Source organism: Salmo salar, chromosome ssa06, assembly GCF_905237065.1.
Source record: "Salmo salar chromosome ssa06, Ssal_v3.1, whole genome shotgun sequence".
Taxonomy (NCBI): Eukaryota; Metazoa; Chordata; class Actinopteri; order Salmoniformes; family Salmonidae; genus Salmo; species Salmo salar.
The window spans coordinates 20,581,629-20,603,735 of record NC_059447.1 but is presented as its reverse complement, the minus strand read 5'-3'; the positions used below and the strand labels follow the sequence as shown (position 1 = coordinate 20,603,735).

The window sequence follows — 22,107 nt, the reverse complement described above, 5'->3', positions numbered from 1 at the left end:
CATTATAAATCTGCCATTTCCAGCTACAATAGTCATTTACAACATTAACATTGTCTACACTGTATTTCTGCTGATCAATTTGATGTTATTTTAATGGACAAAAAATCATATATCACATATACCATATAATCAGGTTAGACAAGTGTTTCAAAGGATTATGCATTTTCTAATCATAAGAACTTCAAATCATTTACAGAATTTAGCAGACACTCTTATTCAGAGCGACTTACAGGAGCAATTAGAGTTAAGTGCCTTGCTCAAGGGCACATCAACAGATTTTTCACTTAGTCGTCTCAGGGATTCAAACCAGCAACATTTTGGTTACTGGCCCAATGCTCTCAACCGCTAGGCTACCTGCCTCCCCAAAACACCCCCTTCCCTATAGCCTGCTATAACTAATACCCCTGTCTGGTATCTATCCACAGGAGATGCCCAGCTGGTTGGCTCAGGGGAAGGTGCTGGGGTACGTGGTGACATTATCACACAGTAACGGGACAGTGGCGGTTGTGAACGTGTCCATGTCAGAGCCTGGTGGCCTTTGTGTCTGTCAAGAGAAGAGATGCCGCTTTACACCCTCTCTGCGGGGTGTATCAGGGGTGGATGTGTCCGTCTACAATTCCCAGGGTGCCACCAAACCTGCTCCCCTAGCTCTACCCACATCAGGTAAGGGAAACCATCATTAAGTTTCCCGATGACACAACAGTGGTAGGCCTGATCACCGACAACAACGAGACAGCCTATGAGGAGGAGGTTAGAGACCTGGCCGTGTGGTGCCAGGACAACAACCTTTCTTTCAACGTGATCAAGACAAATGAGATGATTGTGGACTACAGGAAAAAGAGGACCGAGCATGCCCCCATTCTCATCGACGGGGCTGTAGTGGAGCAGGTTGAGAGCTTCAAGTTCCTTGGTGTCCACATCACCAACAAACTCACATGGTCCAAGCACACCAAGACAGTCGTGGAGAGGGAATGACAAAAACCTATTCCCCAGGAGACTGAAAAGATTTGGAAATGGTCCTCAGATCCTCAAAAGGTTCTACAACTGCCCCATCGAGAGCATCCTGACTGGTTGCATCACTGCCTGGTATGGCAACTGCTCGGCCTCCGACCGCAAGGCACTATAGAGGGTAGTGCGTACGGCCCAGCATATCACTGGGGCTAAGCTGCCTGCCATCCAGGACCTCTATACCAGGCGGTGTCAGAGGAAGGCCCTAAAAATGGTCAAAGACCACAGCCACCCTAGTCATAGACTGTTTTCTCTGCTACCACACGGCAAGTGGTACCGGAGCACCAAGTCCAAGAGGCTTCTAAACAGCTTCAAGCCATAAGACTCCTGAACATCTAATCAAATGGCTACCCAGACTTTTCGCATTACCCCCCCTCTCTTTTCTGCTGCTCCTCTCTGTTATTATCTATGCATAGTCACTTTAATAACTACCTATATGTACATATTACCTCAATTACCTTGACTAACCAGTGCCCCCGCACATTGACTCTGCACTGGTACTCCCTGTATATAGCCTCGCTATTGTTATTTTACTGCTGCTCTTTAATTATTTGTTACTTTTATTTCTTATTGTTATTTTTTTTAAACTGCATTGTTGGTTAGGGCTTGTAAGTAAGCATTTCACTGTAAGGTCTACACCTGTTGTATTCGGCGCATGTGATTTGATTTGAAAGGTGTGTGTGAGTGTGATAATAGAGTGTAGGTTTGTATGTTTCTGTCTTCACAGATTCACACATTTTCTCTTTCGCTTAGGTCTACAGGTGCCAGAGCTATCCTTCACTGTGAACCAGGATATATTGAGCCTCAATGTATCCTGGTCTCTGCCACCCCAGCCCATTGAAAACATGCATGAGTATGTGGTGCAGTACAAGCAGGTGGGACTTCCTCCGACACAGGGCTTTGATTGGATAAAAGTGCACCAAAATCATACATCAATCATTTTAAGAGGTTTGTGTGGCTTAAACTGATCTATAATACCATTTCTCTCTGAACATATTTATTGGTATTTTGTAATGTTTCAAATTGGTTTCAAGATGACAGCATCGCCTTTGTCTCTGTCTCCACCTACAGGTGATTTTGTGAACTACACTGCCTACAATGTGTCATTGTTTGCAGTGTTCATCAACAGTAGCTGCCTGCTTGCGTCTGCAATCTCGTATTCTCTTCATGGACGTAAGTATATTAAAGCATGTAAAATGTTTTTAGTTTTTATTTATAGTTTATTTTTCTGCTGCTTTTGACTATTCCTCTATCCATTTCACCTCCATCTCCTTCTCTCTCAATCACTCCTCAGTCCCACCCAAAGTGACTGAGTTCAAGGCCCAGCACATCTCTGACACACATGTGACTTTGTCCTGGCAACACGGCTCCCTGACCCAGAGTACGGGGCTCATACTGCGCTATCAGCTGGTATTAAACAAATTTACAGGTAAACATCACAAAGACAGTGGAGGACCATCTGGGATAAATCTTTTGTTGCTACAATGTTATATTGTTATAATAAAAGTGCAGTCTCCACTGCCCATTGTGTACATTACCATAAAATATAGCATTACATTGTAGTAGCTTAAATAGTATTAAACATTTTTGCCTGTTCCCAGATCTGTTTGTTCTGTCTTGCCAACTCCTATTGTCATTATTGGCTCCCGAGTGGCGCAGTGGTCTAAGACACTGCATCTCAGTGCAAGAGGTGTCAATACAGTCCTTGGTTCGATTTCAGGCTGTATCACATCTGGCCGTGATTGGGAGTCCAATAGGGTGGCGCACAATTGGCCCAGCGTCGTCCGGGTTTGGCCAGGGTAGGCCGTCATTGTAAATAAGAATGGCTACCGTGCTGCACACTCTGGTACCCACACATCAGTGGCCTTGCTCCCAATCATTCAACCTTTCCTTCATCTGCAGTGTACAACGTGAGTGGGGACCAGAACAGCTTCCATCTGTTAGGACTTACATCGGGTCACCACCAGGTTTGGATCAGGGCTGAGACTAAGGCTGGACTGGGACCCAGTGAAACCATCATCTTCTCTACTGAGAACAGCCATGGTATTCTACCACTCTGCTATGTAGTAATTTGATAATGATGACAAGAAGCATATAGCTGTTATAGGTTCTCTAACAACCGTGATGAGATGTTTTAAGTGCTTATGTACCTAACTGGTGACACTGAGGTCATGTATAACACTAATTATTATATATTATTAAACAAACTAGATATATTATTATAGGTTGTGTATAATACTGTATATAACATCACCTTTTAAACAGAAAGGGTCCTGAAGTTCCTTAGAAAGTAATAACAGTGTAATATTGAATGCATGCCTTGTATGAAATAGACCTTTGTGCTACAGTATGTGATTATGAACATGGATTGCGGTCTAATTGGTCATTTTGCCTTCTGACCTCCCCCATCTCTCTCCCCTTGTTGTCACAGGTTACCTCAAATATCTGGTGCCAGGAATAATAGCAGGGATGTTGCTATTGATCATCATAATGTGAGAGACTGGATTCCCATACTTCAACCCAAATAGCCTGATTCTGATTATTTTCTCATTGTCTTGAACCAGGGCCATGTTCATTAGGGCACACTAACACAAAATGTTTTAAAAGGCTTTGCAACGTTTCATGCCGACTGAACACATACAGGGTGTGGTGCTCTCTCATGTCTCCTTCCTCTATCTCTCTGAAAGTTCACCCATGCCCGAAATAGGTTTACAAAAGGGGAAACACTTGAGGAAGTGGAAATGAGAACGGGCAGTTGAGTTGGGCTTTCAATTGTGCCCTCCATTCATAACAATGGTCTTGATCAAAAACATAAAACAAACAATATGTTATACCCCTTTCAACTAAAACATACAGTGGGGGAAAAAAGTATTTAGTCAGCCACCAATTGTGCAAGTTCTCCCACTTAAAAAGATGAGAGAGGCCTGTAATTTTCATCATAGGTACACGTCAACCATGACAGACAAAATGAGAAACAAAAATCCAGAAAATCACATTGTAGGATTTTTAATGAATTTATTTGCAAATTATGGTGGAAAATAAGTATTTGGTCACCTACAAACAAGCAAGATTTCTGGCTCTCACAGACCTGTAACTTCTTCTTTAAGGTGCTCTTCTGTCCTCCACTCGTTACCTGTATTAATGGCACCTGTTTGAACTTGTTATCAGTATAAAAGACACCTGTCCACAACCTCAAACAGTCACACTCCAAACTCCACTATGGCCAAGACCAAAGAGCTGTCAAAGGACACCAGAAACAAAATTGTAGACCTGCACCAGGCTGGGAAGACTGAATCTGCAATAGGTAAGCAGCTTGGTTTGAAGAAATCAACTGTGGGAGCAATTATTAGGAAATGGAAGACATACAAGACCACTGTTAATCTCCCTCGATCTGGGGCTCCACGCAAGATCTCACCCCGTGGGGTCAAAATGATCACAAGAACGGTGAGCAAAAATCCCAGAACCACACGGGGGGACCTAGTGAATGACCTGCAAAGAGCTGGGACCAAAGTAACAAAGCCTACCATCAGTAACACACTACGCCGCCAAGGACTCAAATCCTGCAGTGCCAGACGTGTCCCCCTGCTTAAGCCAGTACATGTCCAGGCCCATCTGAAGTTTGCTAGAGAGCATTTGGATGATCCAGAAGAGGATTGGGAGAATGTCATATGGTCAGATGAAACCAAAATATAACTTTTTGGTAAAAACTCAACTCGTCGTGTTTGGAGGACAAAGAATGCTGAGTTGCATCCAAAAAACACCATACCTACTATGAAGCATGGGGGTGGAAACATCATGCTTTGGGGCTGTTTTTCTGCAAAGGGACCAGGACGACTGATCCGTGTAAAGGAAAGAATGAATGGGGCCATGTATTGTGAGATTTTGAGTGAAAACCTCCTTCCATCAGCAAGGGCATTGAAGATGAAACGTGGCTGGGTCTTTCAGCATGACAATGATCCCAAACACACTGCCCGGGCAACGAAGGAGTGGCTTCGTAAGAAGCATTTTAAGGTCCTGGAGTGGCCTAGCCAGTCTCCAGATCTCAACTCCATAGAAAATCTTTGGAGGGAGTTGAAAGTCCGTGTTGCCCAGCGACAGCCCCAAAACATCACTGCTCTAGAGGAGATCTGCATGGAGGAATGGGCCAAAATACCAGCAACAGTGTGTGAAAACCTTGTGAAGACTTACAGAAAACGTTTGACCTGTGTCATTGCCAACAAAGGGTATATAACAAAGTATTGAGATAAACTTTTGTTATTGACCAAATACTTATTTTCCACCATAATTTGCAAATAAATTCATTAAAAATCCTACAATGTGATTTTCTGGATTTTTGTTTCTCATTTTGTCTGTCATAGTTGACGTGTACCTATGATGAAAATTACAGGCCTCTCTCATCTTTTTAAGTGGGAGAACTTGCACAATTGGTGGCTGACTAAATAGTTTTTTCCCCCACTGTATAATGGATAATACATTTCTACCACTTTTAGGGTGATATACAAATGGACATGTCAATTGAAGGAACACAACTCTTTTGGTGTGCAGTATGTGAATGATACTGTTGTGTATTTTCTGTAGTATACAAATGAAGACTTGTGCGAAAGTGCCTGACCCCAGCAACAGCAAACTGCTCCAACAGATGAAGTTGCAGGTGAGAGCAGAGCAGACTATCACTATGTGGCTGTGAATTACTGATCTACTATCAGTGAGTGTGATATTAGTTAGTCTATAGTATTCTAGTTAGTTGTGGACAGAGCCCCAGGCAGAGGCCCGGAGTTCATCATGTCTTCCTGCCTGGTTTTTCTTCCTCCAGCCATTTAGGGCAATGGAACACACTACCTATAGATATGGATGGTATCTTATTTGTAATGTTCCATTAAGAACCTGTTGTAAAATAAAGAATGTGCGTACTACATGAACCTAAATGTTGATTATACCACATACAGTAGCAGGGGCTGTATTGGGATAGTAATATACCATTCCCTTGAGTTATATTATCACCAGTCAGAGGCATAACATACAACCATAGAGGACTAAATGAATGTCTGACTCCCTGCCTGTCGTTGCTCCAGTTTAACAGCTCCTCGACGGCGATCTTCTCTCCTCTGGAGTCTAACCCAAAGATCTCTGAGCTGGAGGTGGTGGAAAACCCTTTCTGGGATGCCAATGCCTGTCCTAGAAATAGGTCCAGCCCTAATGGACAGACAGAGGGGGTGGTGGGAGAGGAGCGCACCCACATAAGGACTGACGAAGAGGTGGAAAAGGAGGAGGATGCTGACAAGGGTTACAGTAGAATTATTGATACTGACGAGGAGGAGAGGGACGGGGGAGAGTCCGGGAGCTTGTTGGAGGACGATCCGTTTGTTTCGGACTATGAGAAGCATTTCATGCCTGTGGGTGTATGACCCTACTGTCTGTCTGGTGCTACCGATCGACTCTTTTGGTGTGTGTATGATCTCCTCATAGCAACGACAAGACAGCCATTGTTCAGTCGGAACCCCAAGGGCCAAACACCTCAATTGTGGGATATTGTGCTTGTTGATCTTGATGCAGATCACTGATTCATGGGAAAGGGTTGCCCTAAAAACAACACGACACAAGTTGAAATACGCCACTCGTCTTGTTTTCAAGGAAAGGAAAAGGGATGTAGTCGACCATTTGTTTTCCATGCTCCAACTACAAGGAATGTTGTTTGGGAACAGTAAACTTTTTTTTACAGCAAATGTATGCCTGTGTGAAAAACCATGTTGCCTACAGTGTATACTGTCATGACGTGGCCCTCTTTGGATATAGCAAGCACCACCTCTCTCTTCCCCCTACACCCAGGCTCTGTTATCTCAGGTCATAAATTCCTGGAGGAGACTCTCTTCCCCCCCGCCATGCAGTATAGAGAGAGGTTTCACAGTAGAACAAAGGAACTTCTTCTACTTCACAGAACTTGAGAACTGAACAATATCCATGTTTTGGAGAATGTGTAAACGGTCTGGGGAGAATTCCGCTACGACCGGTCCATTTTGTTTAATGTTTGTGACATCATGAGAGACAATACAGCCACATTACCATAACTCTGTTTGAGGCTTGCATCTAAATATTGTATAAAATGAATGAGTAAAGATTAAACTATTCGTGAAATTATGTAATGTGATTTTAAACTGTTTAATGAAAGAGAATCCAATTCCCTTTCAAATGTAACTGTCATTGGCCCGCCACATGAGCACAGACATTGATCTGGCGTCATGGGACAGCCCTTTTCTGCTGTTCCGAATATAAACCCCAGCTGGAGAAGCCCACTGCAGACCATGCGTACCTCGATTACCGAGAGGGCTAAGGTTTGAGTAGAGACCATGCGCACCTCGATTACCGAGAGGGCTAAAGTTTGAGTAGAGACCATGTGCACCTCGATTACCGAGAGGGCTAAGTTTTGAGTAGAGACCATGCGCACCTCGATTACCGAGAGGGCTAAGGTTTGAGTAGAGACCATGCGTACCTCGATTACCGAGAGGGCTAAGGTTTGAGTAGAGACCATGCGCACCTCGATTACCGAGAGGGCTAAGGTTTGAGTAGAGACCATGCGCACCTCGATTACCGAGAGGGCTAAGGTTTGAGTAGAGACCATGCGCACCTCGATTACCGAGAGGGCTAAGGTTTGAGTAGAGACCATGCGCACCTCGATTACCGAGAGGGCTAAGGTTTGAGTAGAGACCATGCGCACCTCGATTACCGAGAGGGCTAAGGTTTGAGTAGAGACCAAGCGCACCTCGATTACCGAGAGGGCTAAGGTTTGAGTAGAGGCCATGCGCACCTCGATTACCGAGAGGGCTAAGGTTTGAGTAGAGACCATGCGCACCTCGATTACCGAGAGGGCTAAGGTTTGAGTAGAGACCATGCGCACCTCGATTACGGAGAGGGCTAAGGTTTGAGTAGAGACCATGCGCACCTCGATTACCGAGAGGGCTAAGTTTTGAGTAGAGACCATGCGCACCTCGATTACCGAGAGGGCTAAGGATTGAGTAGAGACCATGCGCACCTCGATTACCGAGAGGGCTAAGTTTTGAGTAGAGACCATGCGCACCTCGATTACCGAGAGGGCTAAGGTTTGAGTAGAGACCATGCGCACCTCGATTACCGAGAGGGCTAAGTTTTGAGTAGAGACCATGCGCACCTCGATTACCGAGAGGGCTAAGGTTTGAGTAGAGACCATGCGCACCTCGATTACCGAGAGGGCTAAAGTTTGAGTAGGGACCATGCGCACCTCGATTACCGAGAGGGCTAAGGTTTGAGTAGAGACCATGCATTCCTCGGTTGTTGAATTCCTAACCAAACCACATGGAGCATTGGCTACACTGGTGGAAATGGTTAAACTCAGACTATCGATATCGACAGAATAAGAGCAAATCTTCGATACTAATTACTATTCTGCAGCTAGAAATTATGTCGATTGAATGCGAAGACTGACAACCACCGAAACATCTATTCTATAAGAACATTTCTGAATGGGACTCTGAAGTGTCCATTCTAACCACGAAAGACTCCAGGGACGCAAAGAGAAGTTCAGATGAACTTTCCAACAGAAAGACGGACGATTCCAACAGAGATCATGACGACACAGTGAGTGTAAATATATATATTGATTGCAATTATTCCCGAATGAGTGAGCGTTCATGTGCAAAGGATTAGCATTTCAATTGTTATAATTATCAACTGTGTAGTGTATCTTGTCTTTCACGCCCTTCTCAGTCCCTTTGTCTACCAAGCGTCATATCGGTTTAGCCCACTAGGGCACATCCCCTATCACTTCCTTGTAACCGTATCTACTGTTTGTTTGTTATGCATTTCTGTGATTATTTAGTTAGTTAGTAAATAAATGATTAAGACAATTGATGTATGGATGATTCATAGTGAAGGCTGGGTTCGTGCACATAACCAACAATTTACGACGTTTGGAATGAGACGTGAGGTAAAGAATAATTTATTAATTAGAAAACTAATCGATCAGATATTGAAAATATCTGAAAAGTTATAGTAGAAAAATTATAACTTTGTAATCTGAAGATTTTCCTTGGTGCCCCGACTTCCTAATTAATTACATTTATATGATTAGTTAATCACGTAATAATAATTACAGAGAATTGATTAGATAAAATAACAGTCTTCAATTTAATGATGCCAAAGACACGACAACACAATGTCTACATTGTTCAGTTTGAACTACAACTGTCAATCATGTCTGCTCATTAGGTCAGATGAAATGCTATTTCAGAATAGCATAGTTTAACTTTTTTATAAAAAATTGTTATTGAAAGTTAATTGCTGTTAGTTTTATTAAACATATTTTTATATTTAGCTAAATAATAACTATGTCCCTTTTGAGAGGCCTTTAAAAAAAATGAAACTGGCCTCTCACCACGGTCAACTTGAAGTTCCCTTACTTCGACAAAGGTCTATGGAAAGTGAATGGAGACGATATTGGAGCCTGAGCCTTGCACCGATGTTCAGGATAAGGATGAATTTGATCCAGTAAGTCTGACGTTTTTGGAGAAAGTGGACCTGTTTTTTACCGGACCCATATGTGGTTTCAGGATGGGTGGGAAACAGAGGTGGAAAAGTGTCCAGTTGTCATACTTGAGTAAAAGTGAAGATACCTTAATAGAAAATGACTCAAGTAAATGTGAAAGTCACCCAGTAAAATACTACTTGAGTAAAAGTATTTGGTTTTAAATATACTTAAATATCAAAGTAAAAGTAATTTTAATTCCTTATATTAAGCAAACAAGACGGCACCATTTTCTGGATTGTTTTATTTAGAGATAGACTGAGGCACACTCCAACACCATTTACAAACAAAGCATATGTGTTTAGTGAGTCTGCCAGATCAGAGGCAGTAGGGATGACCAGGGATGTTCTCTTGATAAGTGTGTGAATTGCACACTTTTCCTGTCCTGCTAAGCATTCAAAATGTAATTTTGGGTGTCAGGGAAAATGTATCGAGTAAAAAGTACATTATTTTCTTTAGGAATGTATTGAAATAAAACTACATTTTAGAAAATGTTAATAGTAAAGTACTGATACCCCACAACCTACTTAAGTAGTACTTTAAAGTATTTTTACTTAAGTACTTTATACCACTGGTGGGAAAGGAGTTTGGTGCTGTTGAATCGATGAAGGTAACCCGAAGTGGTCTTGTGATGATTGTTTTGTTCTTCACTGACTTGCCTAGTTAAATAAAAGGTTACAACATTTTTTACATTAATTTAAAAAAGGGAGTGGGCACTCCGGACCACGCAGATGGGGGCAAGAGATATTACATCTCCCTCCTTACTTGCTTTGTTTTCAAGAACAGGGCGCCATAGAAAGGAGTGTGGGGGTGAAGATGGGTCAGCTGAAGTGAAAGATTCCTGGTGTCTGACACCTGCCGTCTGGAGCGACACAGACCTGGTGGCTATCGTGGTGAAACAGAAGAGTCACTGTCTGTTCTTTTGAGTTTTGATGTCAAATCAAATCACATTTTATTGGTCACATACGTGTTTAGCAGATGTTATTGCGGGTGTAGCGAAATGCTTCTGCTTCTAGCTCCGACAGTGCAGTAAAATCTAACAATTTCACAACATATACCCAATACACCCTTTGCTGTTGTTCTGGGATTGATTTGCACTTTTCACACCAAAGTACGTTCATCTCTAGGAGACAGAACGCGTCTCCTTCCTGAGCGGTATGACAGCTGCGTGGTCCCATGGAGTTTATACTTGCGTACTATTGTTTGTACAGATGAACGTGGTATCTTCAGACGTTTGGGAATTGCACCCAAGGATGAACCAGACTTGTGGAGGTCTTGGCTGATTTCTTTGGATTTTGCTATGATGTCAAGCGAAGAGGCACTGAGTTTGAAGGTAGGTCTTGAAATGTATCCACAGGTACACCTCCAATTGACTCAAATTATGTCAATTAGCCTATCAGAAGCTTCTGAGCTTTCTGGAATTTTCCAAGCTGTTTAAAGGCACAGTCAACTTAGTGTATGTAAACTTCTGACCCACTGGAATTGTGAAACAGTGAATTAATTATAAGTGAAATAATCTGTAAACAATTGTTGGAAAAATGACTTGTGTCGTGCACAAAGTAGATGTCCTAACCGACTTGCCAAAACTATAGTTTGTTAACAAGAAATTTGTGGAGTTGTTGAAAAACGAGTTTTAATGACTCCAATCTAAGTGTATGTAAACTTCCAACTTCAACTGTACATATGAGATGCATAATGCAAGATATGTAAACATTATCAAAGTGACTAGTGTTCCATTTCTTAAAGTGGCCAGTGATTTCTAGTCTATGTCTATAGGCAGCAGCCTCTAATGTGCTTGTGATGGCTGTTTAACAGTCTAATGGCCTTGAGATAGAAGCTGTTTTTCAGTCTCTCGGTCCCAGCTTTGATGCACCTGTACTGACCTTGCCTTCTGGATAATAGCGGGGTGAACAGGCAGTGGCTCGGGTGCTTGATGTCCTTGATGATCTTTTTGGCCTTCCTGTGACATCGGGTGCTGTAGGTGTCCTGAAGGGCGGGTAGTTTGCCCCCGGTAATGCGTTGGGCAGACCACACCACCATCTGGAGAGCCTTGTGGTTTCGGGAGGTACAGTTGCCGTACCAGGCGGTGATACAGCCCGACAGGATACTCTCAATTGTGCATCTGTAAAAGTTTGTGAGGGTTTTAGGTGCCAAGACAAATTTCTTCAACCTCCTGAGCTTAATGATGAGCTTAGAGGGTTCTATAATGTTGAATGCTGAGTTATAGTCAATGAACAGCATTCTTACATAAGTATTCCTCTTGTCCAAATGGGATAGGGCAGTGTGCAGAGAGATGACGATTGCATCGTCTGTGGATCTATTGTAAGCAAATTGAAATGGGTCTAGGGTGGCAGGTAAGGTAGAGGTGATATGATCCTTGACTAGTCTCTCAAAGCACTTCATGATGACAAAGATGTGTGCTACTCGGCGAAAGTAATTTAGTTCATTTTATATTTTTACATTTACGTCATTTAGCAGACGCTCTTATCCAGAGCGACTTACAAATTGGTGCATTCACCTTATGATATCCAGTGGAACAACCACTTTACAATAGTACATTTATATCTTTTTTGGGGAGGAGGGTAGGGGGGGAGGGTTAGAAGGATTACTTAATCCTATCCCAGGTATTCCTTAAAGAGGTGGGGTTTCAGGTGTCTCCGGAAGGTGGTGATTGACTCCGCTGTCCTGGCGTCGTGAGGGAGCTTGTTCCACCATTGGGGTGCCAGAGCAGCGAACAGTTTTGACTGGGCTGAGCGGGAACTGTGCTTCCGCAGAGGTAGGGAGGCGAGCAGGCCAGAGGTGGATGAACGCAGTGCCCTTCTTTGGGTGTAGGGACTGATCAGAGCCTGAAGGTACGGAGGTGTCGTTCCCCTCACAGCTCCGTAGGCAAGCACCATGGTCTTGTAGCAGATGCGAGCTTCAACTGGAAGCCAGTGGAGTGTGCGGAGAAGCGGGGTGACGTGAGAGAACTTGGGAAGGTTGAACACCAGACGGGCTGCGGCGTTCTGGATGAGTTGTAGGGGTTTAATGGCACAGGCAGGGAGCCCCGCCAACAGCGAGTTGCAGTAATCCAGACGGGAGATGACAAGTGCCTGGATTAGGACCTGCGCCGCTTCCTGTGTGAGGCAAGTCGTACTCTGCGAATGTTGTAGAGCATGAACCTACAGGATCGGGTCACCGCCTTGATGTTAGCGGAGAACGACAGGGTGTTGTCCAGGGTCACGCCAAGGCTCTTAGCACTCTGGGAGGAGGACACAATGGAGTTGTCAACCGTGATGGTGAGATCATGGAATGGGCAGTCCTTCCCCGGGAGGAAGAGCAGCTCCGTCTTGCCGAGGTTCAGCTTGAGGTGGTGATCCGTCATCCACACTGATATGTCTGCCAGACATGCAGAGATGCGATTCGCCACCTGGTTATCAGAAGGGGGAAAGGAGAAGATGAATTGTGTGTCGTCTGCGTAGCAATGATAGGAGAGACCATGTGAGGATGTGACAGAGCCAAGTGACTTGGTGTATAGCGAGAATAGGAGAGGGCCTAGAACTGAGCCCTGGGGGACACCAGTGGTGAGAGCATGTGGTGCGGAGATGGATTCTCGCCACGCCACCTGGTAGGAGCGACCTGTCAGGTAGGACGCAATCCAAGATTGAGCCGCGCTGGAGATTCCCCACTTCGGAGAGGGTGGAGAGGAGGATTTGATGGTTCACAGTATCAAAGGCAGCAGATAGGTCTAGAAAGATGAGAGCAGAGGAGAGAGAGTTAGCTTTAGCAGTGTGGAGAGCCTCCGTGACACAGAGAAGAGCAGTCTCAGTTGAATGACCAGTCTTGAAACCTGAATGATTTGGATCAAGAAGGTCATTCTGAGAGAGAAAGCAAGAGAGCTGGCCAAGGACAGCACGCTCAAAAGTTTTGGAGAGAAAAGAAAGAAGGGATACTGGTTTGTAGTTGTTGACATCAGAGGGATCGAGTGTAGGATTTTTGAGAAGGGGTGCAACTCTCGCTCTCTTGAAGACGGAAGGGACGTAGCCAGCGGTCAAGGATGAGTTGATGAGCGAGGTGAGGTAAGGGAGAAGGTCTCCGGAAATGGTCTGGAGAAGAGAGGAGGGGATAGGGTCAAGCGGGCAGGTTGTTGGGCGGCCGTCACAAGTCGCAAGATTTCATCTGGAGAGAGAGGGGAGAAAGAGGTCAAAGCATAGGGTAGGGCAATGTGAGCAGGACCAGCAGTGTCGTTTGACTTAACAAACGAGGATCGGATGTCGTCAACCTTCTTTTCAAAATGGTTGACAAAGTCATCCGCAGGGAGGAGGGGGGGAGGGGGAGGAGGATTCAGGAGGGAGGAGGATTCAGGAGGGAGGAGAAGGTGGCAAAGAACTTCCTAGGGTTAGAGGCAGATGCTTGGAATTTAGAGTGGTAGAAAGTGGCTTTAGCAGCAGAAACAGAGGAAGAAAATGTGGAGAGGAGGGAGTGAAAAGATGCCAGGTCCGCAGGGAGGCTAGTTTTCCTCCATTTCCGCTCGGCTGCCCGGAACCCTGTTCTGTGAGCTCGCAATGAGTCGTCGAGCCACGGAGCAGTTCAGTTATCTTTGCTTTCTTGGGTACAGGAACAAAGGTGGCCATCTTGAAACATGTAGGGACAGCAGACTGGGATAGGGAGAGATTGAATATGCCCTTGAACACACCAGCCAGCTGGTCTGCGCATGTTCTGAGGATGTGGCTAGGGATGCCGTCTGGGCCGGCAGCCTTGCGATGGTTAACACGTTTAAATGTTTTACTCACGGCGGCCACGGAGAAGGAAAGCTCCACATTCCTTGGTAACAGGCCGTGTCGGTGGAACTGTGTTATCCTCAAAGCGGGCGAAGAAGGTGTTTAGCTTGTCCAGAAGCAGGATGTCGGTGTCGGCGATGTGGCTGGTTTTCCTTTTGTAGTCCGATGTAGCTGGTTTTTCTTTTGTAGCTCATCCATATATTTATATGTACATATTCTTATTCCATCCCTTTTCTTAGATTTGTGTGTATTCGGTGGTTGTTGTGGAATTGTTAGATTACTTGTTAGATATTGCTGCACTGTCGGAACTAGAAGCACAAGCATTTCACTACACTCGCAATAACATCTACTAACCATGTGTATGTGACCAATAAAATTTGATTTGATTATCTGATGTTGAGACTTTACCCGACAAATTAATGGTAGGATATATCAGTTATCCAGTATGAGCATTTGGGCCGAACCCACTACGGTGTTTCAAGTGCCATGTGTATGGTCATGTTGCAGCAGTGTGTAGGAGGAAGATTCCTAGGCGTGAGAAGTGTACATACAGGAGGGCTTGAGTCAAAGGATTGTGTAATATCAGTGAAAGAAGTGGTGTGTGTAAACTGCCCATGTTGCTGGAGATCAGAAGTGTCTGGTGCGAGAGAGGCAGGTTGAGATTGCCATGGTCAGAGTTGTGGAGAAAGTGTTGTATGCTGAGGCAGTGAAGAAAGTAGAGGAAGATGGGTCAGGGGTGAGGGATACGAAGAGGCTCCCAGTTAGTAGTAGAATTTTGCCAGTACAGAGTGATAGGCATACGAATGAAATGTGCTTCAGTAAGGTTGGCTTTTTAGCGTTCATTGCTATGGTTATTAACTGTACCATAGGTATGGAACGTAAAGTCACAGAAATAAGCGTTGCTGTGGCAGTTACCGAGAAGTACTTGGGATTACAACATTTTACTGCAGAAGAGTTACAGGGTGTGTTGAATGGTAGTGTCCTGTCCTCCCAGGCTGTTGGCCTGGTGTAGGATTAGATCAGGTTAAATTAGTGGAACGGGGGTGTTTCTTTTTATGAGTGTAGTATTTGTTATATCACAAAGTATAATGATTTTATTCTTCGGTTCAGTTGGTGGCGGTAATGCAACATTATATTGGATGCCAACCGCCGTTAATCCCCACCGAAGAAGAAGAAAGTGAACGGAAACCGGAAAGGGTCAGTGGGTCCTACAGAATCGGCGTGTTCGTTTCAAACCTGTAGTACAAGAGAGGACGAGCACGAGAAAGAAGCTTCCCCGTCGACAAACTTCAGTCTACAAATCAATATTGTACGTAGCATGTAATGTGTTTATATTGGTATATTAAATAAATTAAGACGAAATATGGTTGATATCTGAATAATTGGTCACATTAGCAAGCAGGTAACGTTAAGCGTTGGGAATCGAAATAGCTTAGTTAGCATTAGCTAGCTAACAAACTGACAATTTCGGCTAGTGAGCTAGCTAACGTTAGCTTATTAGCTAGCGAGAGCACATGAATGTATTGGGCCACACTAGCAAGTAAACGCAACATCAACGAATTTACCGTTTGTCGATACTCTATGGGATTTAGCTAGGGATTATTGTAAAGTTGGATATTAACAAAGTAGCCCACTGGCCAAATTTGGAAAGATATGTTATTAGTTCGTTAGCTTGGCTAACGTTTGTAGCCATGTTTAGCAGTAGAGTAACTAGCTAAACTTACGAGCAAGTACTTCTCAGTCGGTGTTAATTTTCTCACATGTTAAATCGAATAATATATCGACTGCCTTGGGTTAGTTAACTTACGCTATAAAGCTATCTTTGTATTGCTTGTTAGTGGCGAGGCCGCATATTTGGCCTTTTTTTTTACTGCATGTGTGTGGCTGAAGCCGGGGACTGCCGTGGTGAGAAGCGTTAAATTCAGTTGCGTTGATCCGAAAAGCTACCGAATGGCCAGTACTTTCGGGGTTTTCGTGACTAGTTATAGTTAGAATGTCGTAAGTAATATAACCATAGAGCCAACTTTAGTCAGATAGTTGTCCGGTTAGTTAAACTTCCCACTATCAAGATAGTTTGTGGTGTTTAAATATCCGCTGGTTAACGTTACTTGTGTTGTGACCAAAGAAAGTTGTAAGGCGGCAATTGTTTAAAGTCGTTCTAAGTCCAAGGATCACTAACTATATTGCAGCACACTGGCAGAAGGGAACCGGGTGTCGTGGGGGGTGGGGCAGGATTAGGGCGGTTAAGCTGGGTCACGGAGATATTTTACTCCTTGTCTAAAGCAGAGCATCGCCTCGTTTTATTTGCCACAATCCGATTACCAATTTCAACTCCAGCTTCAAGCTCCCACAAATTTGGTGCTCTGTTTACACAGCCTTATAGACCCGTTTCCGGTTAGAAGCAAGCTCATGCTCCGGGCAACGAGTGCAAATGGCGCTTTTTTGCTTGCCCTGCTCAGGCCATGTGCATGTCTCACCTTCAGTCGCATAATGCCACTGAATTCCACATCATTAATGAGCACATGGTGTTTAGTCTGGCAGTCGATATTTTAATCATAGAATCCCTCAATGTTCAATTTGGGAATCTGGCTGCAAGAGCATGTAGATTTTGTAGCCTGTTTCTTAGGTCTACATATAAGTATTGATTTGTTTTGTCATATATCCCAGTGCCAATCTGTGCCACAACACAAGAAGCATCTGTTTATAAACCCTCGTAAATTATTTAAACTATAGAAAGGTCAGTCAGCCCATGGTTACTTCCCTAATTGCACCTTATTCCCCATTGTGCACTACGGGCCATGGTCAAAAGTAATGCACCAGTAAGTAATAGGGTGCAGTAAATGTATGATGCAACCCTGTCTCATTTTGGCATTGCTAATTACACTAAGTTAACTGTAGAATTCTGAGACCACTTGACCCATAGGATATGATGCACACTTAAAATGCGTAACTTAATGATGGTGTTGGTATTCATGCTGTCTGATCCAGAGGTCTCTCATACAGTCATAGTCCTATACTCTCTCGGTCCCTGCAGACTGACTCTTCTAGTAGAACTCTCTATATCACTCCTTTTCCTTGTTGTATTATCTTTTATCAGTAACAGGGACATCATTTCTATATCTGTAACTTTGTGTGTGTGGTCCCCGTGCAGGATGGAGTGGCAGCCGGACGAACAGGGACTCCAGCAGGTCCTCCAGCTCCTCAAGGACTCCCAGTCCCCCAACACGGCCACACAGCGAGCCGTGCAACAAGTATCCTCATGTACAGACACTGACCGGAGGGTGGGGTTAGTGGAATGGGGCCCTGTATGGCAGTGGTACTTCTGTGTGCTCTTCTGTGGTCCTCAGTTGGTAGAGCATTGTGCTTGCAACACCAGTATAGTTGGTTAGATTCCTGGGATTACCCATACGTAAAATATATGCACACATTACTGTAAGTCGCTTAGGATAAAAGAGCTTGCGAAATGGCATATTATTCTATGGTTATTGCATCTAGTTCAGTTTGCATTGATCTGTCTATGGGGCCTGTATTGACAATGTTAAAGTGGAGATACTGTTATAAGACAGTCACACTGACTGTCCTGCCCTCTGGATATGATGCATTCTATGTAACTCCTGACTGTTAATGATGGTGTTAGTATTCATACTGTCTGATCCAGAGGTCTCCTACAGTCATACCTCTCTACTCTGTCTGATCTAGAGGTATCCTACAGTCAGACTTCTCTACTCTGTCTGGTCCTATAGATTTAGCCTTTGTTAGGATAGCATATAATCTTAACCCTCCAATCCATAACTCCCACTAGCCAACTTATTACTTACTTAAACCCTTGTCCTCATTAGGAACCATGGGTAACGCTACTTATAACAGCAGTTATTTCAAAACTGTCCATATGGTACAACCTATACAAAGGTGCAGAAACCATTTCTGCAGCTTTAGAATTAAACTTAGCCGGTATGTGACGAAATCGCAGTTCCGTTGCATTCCAAACTCTGTCGCATTCCTAACTTATGAAATAAGTGCCTCACTTAGTATTTCAACAAGTGGTATTTTTCCCCTGTCTAAATGTCACCCGTAGATTAGTGCTGCAGTGAAAGTGTACTCCTAGTTATTTGTTTGAGTTGAGCATCGTGTGAGTTGTCTGTGATGTCATATTTCCCTTAACTGCGCTGTCAGAAACTTGAACAGCTCAACCAGTTCCCTGACTTCAACAACTATCTAATCTTTGTGCTCACAAGACTGAAAACTGAAGGTGAGAGCCCTGTCTGAGTTTATATGTTCTAGTTGAGCATCTGGTAGCCTGAGTCGTGTACATTAGGGCACACGTATTACTTCTTAGCTCAAAAAGTAGTTTTGGGTTTCTTTGTCTGTATCCATTCTTTGGTCAGCATGCCGTCATTATCTGCTAGCCTTGTTATTAGTGGTTCTCTAGGCTGCTACGTGTCATTTGGAATGCACGTTGCTGTGGTCTTCGTCTGCATCTCTGACATTCTTATTTTCTTCCTCTACCCCATGACCTCATCATTCCTTACTTCTCCCCCCCCCCGACCTCATCCTTTCCTCCCCGCACCTCATCCTCTCCTGCTCTCCCTCTCCAGATGAACCCACTCGTTCTCTGAGTGGTCTGATCCTGAAGAACAATGTGAAGGCCCACTACCAGAACTTCCCTCCGGCCGTGGCTGACTTCATCAAGCAGGAATGCCTCAACAACATAGGCGACCCGTCGCCCCTCATCCGCGCCACCATCGGTGAGTCAGTGTGTGTGTGTGAGAGCTCTGGGTGCGTAGGTGGGTGGGTTAGGTCTGGGTGCGTAGGTAGGTGGGTGGGTGAGTTGGGTCTGGGGGTGGGGTCGTGACACGCGTTAAATCTGTCTCATTGTCTCAGGCAACTGCTGTCCTTCTGTTGCTTTAATGTGGTTCATTTTTCTCACTGTCCCTCCCTTTTTAGTAGCTACAGTTGAAGTCGGAAGTTTACATACACTTAGGTTGGAGTCATTAAAACTCGTTTTTCAACCACTCCACAAATTTCTTGTTAACAAACTATAGTTTTGGCAAGTCGGTTAGGACATCTACTTTGTGCATGACACAAGTCCTTTTTCCAACAATTGTTTACAGATTATTTCACTTATAATTCACTGTATCACAATTCCAGTGGGTCAGAAGTTTAAATACACTAAGTTGACTGTGCCTTTAAACAGCTTGGAAAATTCCAGAAAATGATGTCATGGCTTTAGAAGCTTCTGATAGGCTAATTGACATAATTTGAGTAAATTGGAGGCGTACCTGTGGATGTATTTCAAGGCCTACCTTCCAACTCAGTGCCTCTTTGCTTGACATCATGGGAAAATCAAAAGAAATCAGCCAAGACCCCAGAAAAAAAAAATTGTATACAAGACTGGTTCATCCTTGGGAACAATTTCCAAATGCCTGAAGGTACCACGTTCATCTGTACAAACAATAGTACGCAAGTATAAACACCATGGGACCACGCAGCTGTCATACCACTCAGGAAGGAGACGCGTTCTGTATCCTTGAGATGAATGTACTTTGGTGCGAAAAGTGCAAATCAATCCCAGAACAATAGCAAAGGACCTTGTGAAGATGCTGGAGGAAACAGGCACAAAAGTATCTATATCGACAACCTGAAAGGCCACTCAGCAAGGCAGAAGCCACTGCTCCAAAACCGCCATAATAAAACCTGACTACGGTTAGCAACTGCACATGGGGACAAAGATCATACTTTTTGGAGAAATGTCCTCTGGTCTGATGAAACAAAAATAGAAATGTTTGGCCATAATGACCATGGTTATGTTTGGAGGAAAAAGGGGGAGGCTTGCAAGCCGAAGAACACCATCCCAACCGTGAAGCACGAGGGTGGCAGCATCATGTTGTGGGGGTGCTTTGCTGCAGAAGGGACTGGTGCACTTCACTAAATAGATGGCATCATGAGGATGGAAAATTGTGGATATATACAGGCAACATCTCAAGACATCAGTCAGGAAGTTAACTTCTATGGGCTACGTGGGACACAGCCAGTGAAATATCAGGGCGGCAAATTCAAAACAACAAAATGTCATAATTCATTTTTCTCAAACATACAACTATTTTTACACCATTTTAAAGATACACTTCTCCTTGATGTAACCACATTGTCCGATTTCAAAAAGGCTTTACAGCGAAAGCAAAACATTAGATTATGTTAGGAGTATACATAGACAAAAATAATCACACAGCCATTTTCCAAGCAAGGACATGTGTCAATAAAACCCAAAACACAGCTAAATGAAGCACTAACCTTTGACGATCTTCATCAGATGACACTCCTAGGACATTATGTTACACAATACATGCATGTTTTGTTCGATAAAGTTCATATTTATATCCAAAAACAGCATTTTACATTGGCGCGTGATGTTCAGAAAATGTATTCCCACCAAAACTTCCGGTGAATGTGCACATCAATTTACAAAAATACTCATCATAAACGTTGACGAAATATATAACAATTATTTAAAGAATTATAGATAGACTACTCCTGGATGCAACCGCTGTGTCAGATTTTAAAATAGCTTTACGGAGAAAGCACATTTTTCTATATTCTGAGTACATAGCTCGCCATCACAGCAAGCTATACAGACACCCGCCAAGTTCGGGGTCACCTAAACTCAGAATTAGTATTATAAAATATGCTCTTACCTTTGCTAATCTTCGTCAGAATGCACTCCCAGGACTGCTACTTCAACAAGAAATGTTGTTTTTGTTCGAAATAATCCATATTTATGTCCAAATACCCCCGTTTTGTTTGTGCGTACAGATCACTTAGCCAAAGGCATAACGCGCGAGCGCGGTACCAGAGACAAAGTCAAAATGTTCCATTACCGTACTTAGAAGCATGTCAAACGCTGTTTAAAATCAATCTTTGTTATTTTTCATGTAAAATTGCGATAATATTCCAACCGGACAATAGCATATTCATTCAAGAAGAAAAAGAAGGAACGGCGCACTCGCGGGATCGAGCATATCCAATCCCTTTGTCCACAGGCAGTCCACTGATTGACTGAGCTCCTATTATCTGTCCAGTGACAGGAGAATGCTGAAAGAACTTTCTGAAGGCTGTTGACAGCCAATGGAAGCCTTCTGTGACCCCACAGAAACTGTAGTTTCGATAGAGAATCAAAAGAACTACAATTCTCAGACTTTCCACTTCCTGGTTGGATTTTTCTCTGGTTTTTGCCTACTCACAGACACCATTCAAACAGTTTTAGAAACTTCAGAGTGTTTTCAATCCAAATCTACTAATAATATGCATATTCTAGTTTCTGGGCAAGAGTAGTAACCAGTTTAATTTGGGTACGTTTTTTCATCCGGCCGTGAAAATACTGCCCCCTACACCCCAACAGGTTAAAGCTTGGTCGCAAATGGGTCTTCCAAATGGACAATAACCCCAAGCATACTTCCAAAGTTGTGGCAAAATGGCTTAAGGACAACAAAGTCAAGGTATTGGAGTGGCCATCACAAAGCCCTGACCTCAATCCCATAGAAAAGTTGTGGGCAGAACTAAAAAAGCGTGTGCGCGCAAGGAGGCCTACAAGCCTGAATGAGTTACACCAGCTCTGTCAGGAGGAAAGGGCCAAAATTCACCCAACTTATTGTGGGAAGCTTGTGGAAGGCTACCCAAAAAGTTTGACCCAAGTTAAACAATTTAAAGGCAATGCTACCAAATACTAATTGAGTGTATGTAAAGTTCTGACCCACTGGGAATGTGATGAAAAAAATAAAAGCTGAAATA

At 43.7% G+C, this 22,107-nt stretch overlaps 2 protein-coding genes and 1 non-coding gene across 5 annotated transcripts in view; all 3 read left to right on the top strand.

Moving 5' to 3' along the window:
• Window positions 1-7,143, top strand: part of LOC106568321 (interleukin-6 receptor subunit beta) — a 37,938-nt gene extending 30,795 nt beyond the window's left edge. For both annotated transcript variants that reach the window (XM_045719918.1, XM_045719919.1), the window contains 8 exons: window positions 426-663; window positions 1,762-1,956; window positions 2,080-2,181; window positions 2,303-2,437; window positions 2,911-3,051; window positions 3,440-3,500; window positions 5,587-5,659; window positions 6,081-7,143. In XM_045719918.1, coding sequence (XP_045575874.1) covers window positions 426-663; window positions 1,762-1,956; window positions 2,080-2,181; window positions 2,303-2,437; window positions 2,911-3,051; window positions 3,440-3,500; window positions 5,587-5,659; window positions 6,081-6,413 — 1,278 coding nt within the window. In that variant the 3' untranslated portion in view covers window positions 6,414-7,143. The remainder of the gene's footprint in view (window positions 1-425; window positions 664-1,761; window positions 1,957-2,079; window positions 2,182-2,302; window positions 2,438-2,910; window positions 3,052-3,439; window positions 3,501-5,586; window positions 5,660-6,080) is intronic.
• Window positions 7,144-8,017: 874 nt separating this feature from the next.
• LOC106606464 (transportin-2) overlaps window positions 8,018-22,107 on the top strand; it is a 37,080-nt gene continuing 22,990 nt past the window's right edge. Inside the window, exons 1-4 of one of the 2 annotated variants that reach the window (XM_045719916.1) lie at window positions 8,018-8,616; window positions 17,474-17,573; window positions 18,496-18,571; window positions 18,918-19,067. In XM_045719916.1, the coding sequence (XP_045575872.1) occupies window positions 8,564-8,616; window positions 17,474-17,573; window positions 18,496-18,571; window positions 18,918-19,067 (379 nt within the window). In that variant the 5' untranslated portion in view covers window positions 8,018-8,563. Of the gene's footprint in view, window positions 8,617-15,345; window positions 15,632-17,473; window positions 17,574-18,495; window positions 18,572-18,917; window positions 19,068-22,107 lie in introns of those variants that run through there. The other variant, XM_045719917.1, reaches the window with a different exon arrangement.
• LOC123743622 (small nucleolar RNA SNORD41) lies at window positions 17,910-17,980 on the top strand. Its single transcript, XR_006770478.1, has one exon. It is a non-coding gene; the product is annotated as a small nucleolar RNA SNORD41 (small nucleolar RNA).